Below are 11905 nucleotides of genomic sequence, written 5' to 3'. Positions count from 1 at the left end.
GCATAATGATGACAATGCAATGGACATAAAAATGTATTCCTTATTCAAAGCAGATCTTTTGACTGAATGCCATTGTAGAGGTTAGAGCCCGACCGATATGGATTTTGCTGTGGCCGATATGAAACCGATATAATGGGAGTTGGAGCTGCCGATAGCCGATATAATCACCGATATATTTAGTGATGTAAAAAATCACTGTAAATGTTGAATTGTTTAAAAAACTTAGGTTTGGCTCTGGTGGATTTTAAATTGGGTTTATTTAGGCAACATTTATTGTTATTCTGCCTCTTTACATCATATTTACAGACAGTAGGTTGGCTTAATGGCATTTTTGCATCACATTCTAGACACTAGTGATGGGTATTCCAGTTCTTTTTAGAGAACCGGCTCTTTTGGCTCGGCTCACTAAAAGCTGCTGGTTCTTTTGGCTCCCAAGCTACTCTTCAGATTGTTTTGTTGCAAGCAGGACTAAAGCACGTCTAAAGCAGGACTGAATCAGGACTGAACCAGGTCTAAACCAGGACTGAAAAAGGACTAAACCGGGACTTATTTATTCTATGCTAAACTACAGTCAAATATGCTCGTTTTTTTTTTTTTTTTTTTTTATCCTACGTACACGCACATTTCTCAAAGTTTAGTTTTTAGCCGCTGCCGCTGTCAAACCACGAGTCTCCATGCGGCGTGAAGAGAAAAAAAGTGAGAGAAAGAGAAAACACGGCTCCCAATAAGGACCAGGCTCCCGTCGTTCCCTTCAAAGAGCCGGTTCTAAGAGCCGTTTCGTTCGCGAAGGACCCATAACTAGTAAAGAAAGTAGCGCTATTAGCCTTTAGCCGTAAATACGTGCGCGCCGCGGTAATTAATTATATGCACAAATGTCATAATTCACACGTCTATTCACAGCTCATTTACATATCAGTGCAGGTCCAGTAGCAAATATACGACCAATATAATCACTTTAGAACAGACCAATAGAAAACAGTCTGTTTATGTGCGGGAGCTACAGCAGCTAACCCATAACAAATGACAAAAACTAACTTCAGAGTCGACATATTTCCAACACTCACCGCTCATACAGGCTCCTCCTCACATCACAAGTCTGCACTAATAAATGTCCTTTTAATCCAGACTCAAACCGATTGTCCGTAAAAAGAATATAATCTCAGTGTTTGGATCTGTGTCTGCAGGTGTAAACAAACACACGTGAGTGACGCGACTCTGTGGTGTGTTCAGGGACAGTACGGACACACACAGACAAATGACTCCGTAGATAAATACTGATGTGGAGCCACATATTAGGACATTTATCTGTCTGTAAATTGGATTAAATGAACAGAATGTAGAGAGTCTAAGCTTTATAAGGAGGTATAACATGCCCACGTGAAATACCGCCCCCTATCAGCAAGCATATCGGCCGATAGCCGATATGCCTAAAGTTGCCCATATCAGCCGATAATATCGGCCAACCGATATATCGGTCGGGCTCTAGTAGCGGTCTACCATCATTTGACCTTGTTGTGGTCAAAAGTAGAGCCCGACCGATATGGATTTTGTTGTGGCCGATATGAAACCGATATAATGGGAGTTGGAGCTGCCGATATCCGATATAATCACCGATATATTTAGTGATGTAAAAATTCACTGTAAATCTTGAATTGATTAAAAAACTTAGGTTTGGCTCTAGTGAATTCTAAATTGGGTTTATTTAGGCAACATTTATTGTTATTTTGACTCTTTACATCATATTTACATACAGTAGATTGGCCTAATGGCATTTTTGCATCACATTCTAGCTACTAGAGATGGGGATTCCAGTTTTTTTTTTTTTTTTTTTTTTTGGAGAACCGGCTCTTTTGGCTCGGCTCACTAAAGCAGCTGGCTCTTTCGGCTCCCAAGCGACTCTTGAGATTGTTTTGTTGCAAGCAGGACTAAACCAGAACTGAACCAGGACTGAGTGTCGGGACTCGGTTTCTATCTCTCTCCTTCACTCAGCCCAAGATTAGTCCTGGTTTATTCATTTTATGCTGAACTGCAGCCAAATATGCACTTTTTTTTTATCCTATGCACACGCAGATTTCTGAAAGTTTCGTTTTCAGCCGCTGCTGCTGCTGTCAAACTACGGGTCTACATGCGGCATGAAGAGAAAAAGTGAGAAAAAGAGAAAACACGGCTCCCAATAAGAAGCAGGCTCCCGTTGTTCGCTTCAAAGAGCCGGATCTAAGAGCCGCTTCGATCGCGACCGACCCATAACTCCCAGCTAGTAAACTATCGCTATTAGCCTTTAGCCGTAAATGCTGCGCACCGCGGTAGTTAATTATATGCATAAATGTGGATCATTCACACGTCTATTCACAGCTCATTTACATATCAATACTGGTCCAGTAACAAATATACGGACAATGTAGTCACTTTACAATAGACCAATAGAAAACAGCCTGTTTATGTGCGGGAGCTACAGCAGCTAAACCGCTAAGAAAACCTAAACTAGCTTCAAAGTCGATGTATTTCCAACACTCACCGCTCACACAGGCTCCTCCTCACATCACAAGTCTGCACTAATAAAGTCCTTTTAATCCAGACTCAAACCGATTGTCCGAAAAAGAAAATAATCTCAGTGTTGCGCACGGCTGCGGGTGTAAACAAACACACGCGAGTGAAGTGACGTCACTCTGGTGGTGTGTTCAGGGACAGTACGGACACAGACAAATTACACCGCAGATAAATACTGATGCGGAGCCACATATTAGGACATTTATCTGTCTGTAAATTGGATTAAATGAACATAATGTAGAGAGTCTAAGATTTATAACGAGGTATAACATGCCCACGTGAAATATCGGCCCATATCAGCAAGTATATCGGCCGATAGCCGATATGTCTCCAGGTGCCCATATTAGCCGATAATATCGGCCAGCCGACATATCGGTCGGGCTCTAGTCAAAAGTGTTTCTTTAAAAATATGCATTTGACTGCAGCTCCACCTTTGTCAATTTTTTCTGGTAGAGCGGCTTGTCAAGATATTAGACAGTCGAAAGTCACATACTTACTGTTGTGCCTTTAGGCAAGACACATATCATAATAATTAGTTTTTATTTTGCCGGTGCAGGTATCGCAGTGCTTGAAGGCCCCATGTACGCGGTGGGCGGCCATGATGGCTGGAGCTACCTGAACACAGTGGAGCGCTGGGATCCTCAGGCCAGACAGTGGAATTATGTGGCGAGTATGTCCACCCCCCGCAGCACCATGGGGGTGACTGCACTCAATGGAAAGTGAGTAACGAAAATCCAGAGCACAATGTATGACAACATTTAAAATGTCCGTGTAAGGTCCAAAGACAATCACACTGAGCCCTCAGTAAAGTGTTTAATACTGATTTGTCATTTATGGAGCGGCATGCTTCAGGAGAGAGTAGACACCTTGTTCACCCTAAAAGTAACAAGACAGGGTTTCCATGGCCTCTTGATGTCCCAGTCATATTATGCTATGAATAACTTTATAACTTATAGTTTAGTATAACTTGATTTAATAACAACAATTGAAGATAGTTCCTCTTGTCTCGACTTGCTGTTTGGTCTCTGAGCTGCAGGCACTTATAGATTACTCACTGTATCACTCACTGAAGTGATGTATGTGGAAAATATGTTTAAACAGGGCTGTACATGGCCCCTTTCCACACCTTAAGTAACCATGATTTAGCTTTCTTATTTTCATCAATGTATTTTTCAGATTGTTTGCAGTTGGGGGCAGGGATGGTAGCTCTTGCCTAAGATCCATGGAGTGCTTTGACCCCCACACCAACAAGTGGAGCATGTGTGCACCCATGACCAAGAGACGAGGGGGCGTTGGCGTGGCAACGTACAACAACTTCCTGTATGCCGTGGGAGGACATGACGCCCCAGCTTCCAATCACTGCTCTAGGCTGTCTGATTGTGTTGAGAGGTCTGTACAACTCACTCTAAAAATATGTGTGAAGTAGAATCGGAAAATATGTGAGAATGGATATGGCTTAGAGTTGATATGAATAAAATATGGCAAGAACAATAAACTATAGTTGAAGTACACTTTTTCTTCACTGAAATATTAGTTTTGGGTCCTACATCCGTTAGGGTTGTTCAGTGTTGGGGAGTAACGGATTACACGTACCGAAGTTACGTAATCAGAGTACAAATTATGAGTAACTGTATTCAGTTACAGTTACTGTTTCAATGAGTGGTAATTGGATTACAGTTACTTTGTTGAAATAAATGGATTACACAGCGGTATTTTCCTGTTTTTTCGGTAATTCCACTCATTCCTGGAAACTAAACCAGGTCTAAACTAGAGCTAAACCAGGAATAAAACAGGACTAAAACAGGACTAAACCAGGACTAAAACCAGGTCTAAACTAGACCTAAACTAGATCTAAACCAGGTCTAAAGCAGGACTAAACCAGGACTAAAGTCATGTTTAAAGTAGATCTAAACTAGGTCTAAACCAGGACTAAACCAGGTCTAAACTAGATTTAAACCAGGTCGAAAACCAGGGCTAAACCAGGACTAAAACAGGATTTAACAAGATTAAACCAGGACTAAAACAGGAGTTAACAGGAGTAAACCATGCTGCACGGACATGTCTCCTCTTCTATCAATAATATTTTTAATATGGTTAAGTAAAGTCTGGACTTTTTATTTTCTATTAGCAGACAAAACATCTTATGTTACGATATCCTAGTCTTTGCTTCTCTACAGCAAATCAAGTAATCCAAAATATTCAGATTACATTACTCACTTTAAATAATTTAATGGATTACATTACAAACTACATTTTGGGGTATGTAATCTGCAATCTGTAGGGGAATACATTTTAAAAGTAACCTTCCCAACACTGGGGTTGTTACAGATTACAGATAGGATGAGATTTTTCAATGATTATTTAGCTCCACCTGGTGGCCACTAACTTCTCTTGAATCCATTTGGTTTTAAACAGTTGGAGTGTTTCATATTTAGTCAGAATTGATTGGTCTTTTCCCCTTTATGGTATATTTTAGGTCAGTAATATATGTTCATATTTACAAATATTAATGTTTAGGAGAATGAGGCTTTAGCTATGGTAATAAGGGTGCAGAAATAAATATATTACTATTTGTTGTATTGCACTTTTTAATGGTTTTCGATATTGTCAAGTTTTATATGATACAACCCAGCTTAGAATGAAAGCATGAATGTGAAAGTATAAAATATATTATGATTCTTACACCAAAGTAGGAGACATTTTACTGTAGCTCCACATTAGAGTATGTCAGTTAAAAGGGCTTTCTATGGGGAGTTTGTCCCTTGCTGATGTATCCCTCTCCACTTGGTATCTGCCAGCTGCTACTCAACTTCACATTTAGCTTTGAAGTGCAACTCAGGCTCCTGTACTGAATGTAGCTCCCTCTAGTGACCACTGAAAAGTGTGATTAAAGAGCATGAACAGCAAAAACTGTCTGTTTGAAGTAGTAAAAAGCATTTTATGATGAAAATATGTGTGTTTCAGGTATGATCCAAAGACAGACACGTGGACAACTGTGTCTCCTCTGAGCGTGCCCCGTGACGCTGTGGGAGTGTGCTTATTAGGAGACAGGCTGTATGCTGTTGGTGGATATGACGGACAATGCTATCTGAACACTGTAGAGTCCTATGATGCACAGAACAATGACTGGTCTGAGGTATCCATCAGATATTGATATTATAGATATAATAAACTAATCTCAAAATCCTAATATATGAAAGGTTTATTGTTTAGTTTTGGTCTGACTATTTGTAAACTGCAGATGTCTGAATACAGAGACTTTATCAGGTACTTACAGTCATCAACCATCAGTCCATAATTTACAACTGTTGTGAATAAGATGTAGCTATGATTATTATAGCTCAAGATCACTAAATGAGCACAGAGTTCTTTTTTGTTTTGTTTCCATTGATGGATCTTTATTTGTTGTCCCTGTAAGCCTTTTAGCAGCATGAGCTACAATGGGACTTAAAAGCGAGGCTGTGAGTTAACCTCTGTGTCTTCCTGTAGGAGGTCCCTCTCAACATTGGCCGGGCGGGCGCCTGCGTTGTGGTGGTGAAATTGCCTTGAGCGCTTTGTCTCATGACGCGAGCAAAACAAGCAGTGAAGACGAGTGGACAAACAAAGCAACAGATCAAGGACACATCCTTTGAGAATCATTGTTTCATTTTTCCTCCTGCTTTAACTCTGCTCTCCAGATTTTTCAGAGCTGGGCACACACAGAGACTTGCCTATAAACCATTGTCTCCATCATTAGTGCTCTGTCTGCCCACTGGGGAGCGCTTGCCCAGAGACTGGAATAAGCCGCACATTCTCGGCATTCTCAACCGATCAAGAATGTTTTTTTGTGTTTTATCTTTTCTTTTTTTTTTTTTTACAGAGTTGGCAAAGCTGTAGTGTACTTGTGCCAAACCCTTGTTCTGCCGGGTTGTTTTATGAAAAGTTTTGTAAATGTCGTCAGATTTGAGTTTTGAAGCTTCATTTTTATAAGAGAATGGGGTTATTGAACTTTATAACACACGTTTTACTATGACTGACATCACATTTTAAGTATTTACTGCACTTATACGTATTCATGTTGTCAATACTACTGTTTTCAAGCTAATATATCTGAAAATGTAAACTGAAAGGAAGGGTATAATGATGAATGAAGCAATTTTATAAGCTTGTTAAGCTACAAAACACCAAAGTATCTTACTGTCTTCTTACACATAGAATAAAAGTTTACAAGTGTGTATTAACTATAGAAATATATCATATTGATATTTCACTTTGCTGTACAAATGTCTTGTGGACTTCTGAAAATGACTGTATGTTATGGTGACACAATGACAGCCAACCCAGCTCACCATGGCAACTGTTGTTCTCTCAGCGTTATTTCTGGGCATGCTTTTAACCAGCATCACTCTTACAGTAAGATTCATTTTAAAAAAGCCACATAAATGTCTGTTTATGTCAAGGATGTTACAAACCAAAACCACATCTAAGCAGTGGTCCCATTAACTTGAGTATTATGTATTAAAATCACATGAGAAGGTTTCAGTGTTCAGTTCAAAAGGAAAAATGCAGAAATTACACTTTTTTAAAATTTAAGAGATGTAGATTGTTCTTCATCATTCATTTATTTGAGCAATATTCCTCATCTTTCAATGTGTCTTCATTTTGCACAGATGCCCTTCCTCCATTTGCCCAGGCTACATGATGTCATTTCTATTTTCAGTTGTCCGTAGTTAATATATTTTGTTTTGTTTATATGTATATAGCACTTGTACTACTGAAATGAATTATTTCTCACAATATTCTGATCTATTGACGAAACCAGAAAATGTAAGTTTGTAGTTACTCTCTCAAACAATACTAACTTCAACATGTGTAAGTAATTTCTGAGGGCAAATGTTAATTTTTTTCTATGTTTTTACCATTTTACCAGTTTTGTACAGCATGGAAATAAAGCGACAAATGTCTTTTGTGCATGTTGAAATCCATGAAGGGTGTGGCCCCAGTGGTCAATGTTATCAGTTCTTATTCTTTAACTAACAACAGATAACAAAATCATTTACAATCCGAATAGTCCTCCCACTCTTTCATGTTATTTGGGTACATTTGCATAGCTTTGCCTACACCAGCACGCTAACTTACAACTGCAGTGTTTCCTGGTTTATGACACCAATGCAGAAATCTCCATGCACCTTCTACAATCTCCTGTCTGTATATCAATAAAGCCTAACAGCTCTCACCCTGATCGGCCCTTTACTGTGCAATATAAAGCCCAGAGGAAACCATATCTATCCATCCATCCATCCATCCATTTTCGTCCGCTTATCCGGGGCTGGGTCGCAGGGGCAGCAACCTAAGTAGGGACTCCCAGACATACCTCACCCCAGACACGTCCTCCAGCTCCTCCGGGGGAATCCCGAGGCGTTCCCAGGCCAGCCGAGAGATATAGTCCCTCCAGCGTGTCCTGGGTCTTCCCCGGGGCCTCCTCCCGGTGGGACATGCCCGGAACACCTCTCGAGGGAGGCGCCCAGGAGGCATCTGGAACAGATGCCTGAGCCACTTCAACTGGCTCCTCTCGACCATATCTATCAAATGTATTTTAACATGTGATGCATTAATGTGTAGTTATTTGTGGATTTCATTTTCTCCCAAATGGTGCTGTGGTTTTGGCAGGCTGGATGTGCAGTTTAGACAAGTTGTAAGTCAATAAAGAACAGACTCAAATTCAAACACAGAGGACTTCTGCACAAGTTGGGTCTCCAAACTGGTTACTGTACAAAAACTGTGCTACTGTTTATTTTCATATTCCTGCCTAAAGTAACAACAACAACAATAATAATACATTAGACATATAGCACTTTTTGGACACTCAAAGATGCTTTACAAACAATAGGAGACAATATGAAACACATACAATAAACTTCACATGACTTTAAATGTAGAAGTTATTAGAATTGCTTTTAATTAACTTTGTGATTCTTGTGAAAATACAGTTTGCTCCAATGTTCACAAATGAAACATCTGTCAGAGCTGTATTAAGGCAAAATACAAATGTGCACAATACATCACAGGCTACAATCCACTTTCAATTATGAGGGGACATCAGTGCATGTATTCAAGTGCTGCTGTTTTGGGAGTTTCAATTATAATTTATCAATGACTACTGCACAGCAACAAAATCACAATTAGATAAGACAAATACACTGATGACATGAGTGAACAAACAAAACTGAAACGCCTCCAATCTTTTGGTTTCTGATGTCATTCTATGATTTGTTGTCAACAGAGGGCGCTGTTGCACTGCCCATGATACGACGCATATCACCACTGCAACCGCACCAGTCAAACTACCCTCTTTCCAAACAACTGTTCATAATAAATGTCAACCAGCATTACAGATATAAGAACAACTACTTGAGCTAATTACCCTGTATAATTACCGAGGCATAATGATGAAATGCTAGGAAATGAGTGTTACGACTTTTCCAAACGAATGGGTTGCTGAGTTGCAGATAACTGGATCAACTTGAGAGGTGATTGGTGAGCTTTAAATCAGTTTTGAAGACAAGATTATTTTAGTACACATTTACCTGTATGATGCAAGTAGACATGCTGAACAATGTTTAATTTATGGGACGTTGAATATATTGAATTAAAATAAATAACTGACAATGTGGTTAAGATTAGCATATTTTATATTAACTGTAATTGGAAATTAATAAAATTTGTAGATAATATCATTTTAATACTCTAACACCTTTTAAATCAAGGTGGAATGTGTAATAAATCTTGCGAAAAGCAGTGTCCAGGTTGCTTTTAACTTTCCATGGAGAAGATTTTGACACATAAAATTGCAGTGCAGCATAATTGTTCTCTGCCAAAGTCCTGACAGAAAAATGTGACGACAAATCAAATAGTCAGAAGGCTCCGTGAAAATGCCTGAAGAGGATTTGGGTGGTTTATTTGTCAAAACACAATGTTGAGAATAAAATATATAAAGAAAGATGCCTTACTCGAGATTGTCTGGGGGGACAAAAGACAAGACGGATCTTTCCACGAATGCCAAAACAAACTGTCAACTTGGAATAAGGGTGTTTCGTCAAGCCTGCCTAAATAAGCCTGTTAACATGACACTTCTGACATGTTGCAATAGAGCCCTTATGTCAGACCAAATCTCCTCATTCAGGTGACGGCATGTGGAATCTACAGTCTTTCTTAAGTGAAATTCAGATCCTATTCCTCAACAAGCAGCTAAATCATCTTGGTCTCCTTCCCAGTGCAACAATAGGTGAACTCCCAGCCTCACCTGCTGCAAGAACCCCACTCCTCAAAACCCCGTAAGTGTTTCTGACAGTGACGTTGTAGTTAGCCGTGCTTTTCATGTGTCCGGCTCAGATACAAAGAGTGACAGTTGGTTTTCTCAACTGATCAAAGGCTGCAGACAAGTGCTGGTTCTCCCCCCGAAACTCCATCTAATAATAGTTGAATACATTGTCATCTCATTATCTTTGAAGAGGGGAAAGATCCACAGTGTCTCCTGCCATCGTGCGGCCCTTAAGACTGCTGAAGCGCATTCCAGTCTCATTATGTTGAGTGAAAGATATCAAGACACCATCCCATCTGCCTACAACGCCCCCTACACACATGTCAGTAGTCTTAAAGCCAGGGAGACTGTATGGTACAATGTTTATGTACTTGGAATTTGCCTCTAGATGAAGTGCAACCAGATCTTTTTCAGTTTTAATATCGCAGCATATGACACAGTGAAATTGTTACAGTCTTGAGCTTCCATATGACCTCCCGTTTGTTCCAACATGACAAACACTGAAGCTAAATGAATGCAGAGAATGCAAAAACACATTCTAAACTACAGTAGTAAGACATAGTAAATGCATTTATTAAAGGTCCTATATTGGAATGTTGTTACTTCATCAAAAACATACTTGGAGTTTTGTTTCATTTGCACATGTTCGAGTAATATTTTATTATTAGTCTGTCTTGACTGATTGCTAACAGCTCAAAATGCTCTGTTCCACCTTATGATGTCATGTGTTTTCAGCAGCTATCTTTTACCTTTTGTTCAGTAGAGATTGACAGTTCCAGCACTGAGAATATCTAAATGATTCTAGTGGAGGTGTATCGACCTTTAAAACACAGTGTATTACCACATGACATCCAAGGTGCAACAGAGCATTTTCTGTTTGAGAGAAGAATTCAGCCTAAATATGCTGCATGTGTTAAAAACTCCAAATGTTTGTTTTTTTTTCTTAGGAAATAACTTTGTAATGTAGATCAGACAATAGTATAATATGGGCCCTTTAACACCCATTTAATTTATATGCAAATCCTAAAATTTGTTTATAAGAGCTTGAATATAACCCAATAATCACTTGGTAATATGTAAATAGTATAATAATCATCTTATATAATAATACTCTTACAAACATTAACATAGATATTTTTGTTAATGTCTGAATTAACAGAAATGCATTATATGCCATCCACACATTTTAATAACTACTGCTTATTTATGATTTATAAAATGTTTTAAAAATGTTACCTAGGGATCTTTTACTTTAGCCATGAAGGAAAGGAGCAATACAATCACATTTTGAGTTTGATAAAGTACCATTCTTTTAATTGTTCAAATATAATGTCCTAAAAAGTGTGACTTCAGTGTCTAGAATACAGTGTCTAGTTGTTATCAAGTATTTTAGTTACTCTTATTTGTCCCAAACTGTATGTGGTGCTATCATCAAAATTATCTATCTTCTCATTTCTCTTATAATTCTACGCATCTGAAATTTGTTCTGAATATTTATTACACAGAATAAAAAGCCATTAGTCCTGAATGTAAGTGGGAGACTACTTGTTTGAATGGGACTACTAAAAGACACATTAATGAAACTTAAAAGTTATTTCACTTTTAGTACAACAGTGTATTTTACAAAGTTTCTCAGCTTTGTGCAGAACAGAGGTTATATAAATAAAGATTTGAAATACTAGCAGTTTCTCTTAGGGCTTATTCTTGACTGTAGTGACAATTTGAATACAAGTGAAAACAGACGCGCACTACCACTTACATTTATTTATATACAAGAAATGCCAAATTGCAGAGTCTCTCTTGACTGGTTGCTAACAGATGTCATGGGCCAATTGCCAAAACATCTTATCGTGGACACAGTACAGTGGAAGCACAACACTGATCTGCATGATGGTTGTCAGCTCCAAATGAAATTCAACCATGCCTTTTTACCAGCTTTGAATTCATGCATGGGGAAGCCTGTCAGGCGACGAGACGATGTGGACACTGGATCTCACTGTTTGTCAGGATTTTACAGCCCTCCCCCTCACTATGCGTTTGAAGCTAGTCATCTGCTGT

General features: G+C 38.9%; 1 protein-coding gene across 2 annotated transcripts in view; it reads left to right on the top strand.

Moving 5' to 3' along the window:
* klhl4 (kelch-like family member 4) overlaps positions 1-8097 on the top strand; it is a 25974-nt gene extending 17877 nt beyond the window's left edge. For both annotated transcript variants that reach the window (XM_055158899.1, XM_055158898.1), the window contains exons 8-11: positions 3104-3266; positions 3724-3936; positions 5512-5683; positions 6037-8097. In XM_055158899.1, the coding sequence (XP_055014874.1) occupies positions 3104-3266; positions 3724-3936; positions 5512-5683; positions 6037-6096 (608 nt within the window). In that variant the 3' untranslated portion in view covers positions 6097-8097. The remainder of the gene's footprint in view (positions 1-3103; positions 3267-3723; positions 3937-5511; positions 5684-6036) is intronic.
* Positions 8098-11905: the final 3808 nt, after the last annotated feature.

This window comes from Boleophthalmus pectinirostris, unplaced genomic scaffold (assembly GCF_026225935.1).
Source record: "Boleophthalmus pectinirostris isolate CB_2022bp ecotype Guang Dong unplaced genomic scaffold, ASM2622593v1 HiC_scaffold_23, whole genome shotgun sequence".
NCBI classification, from domain to species: Eukaryota; Metazoa; Chordata; class Actinopteri; order Gobiiformes; family Gobiidae; genus Boleophthalmus; species Boleophthalmus pectinirostris.
Note: the sequence above shows the minus strand (reverse complement) of the source record. Positions and strands in the feature narration are given on the sequence as shown.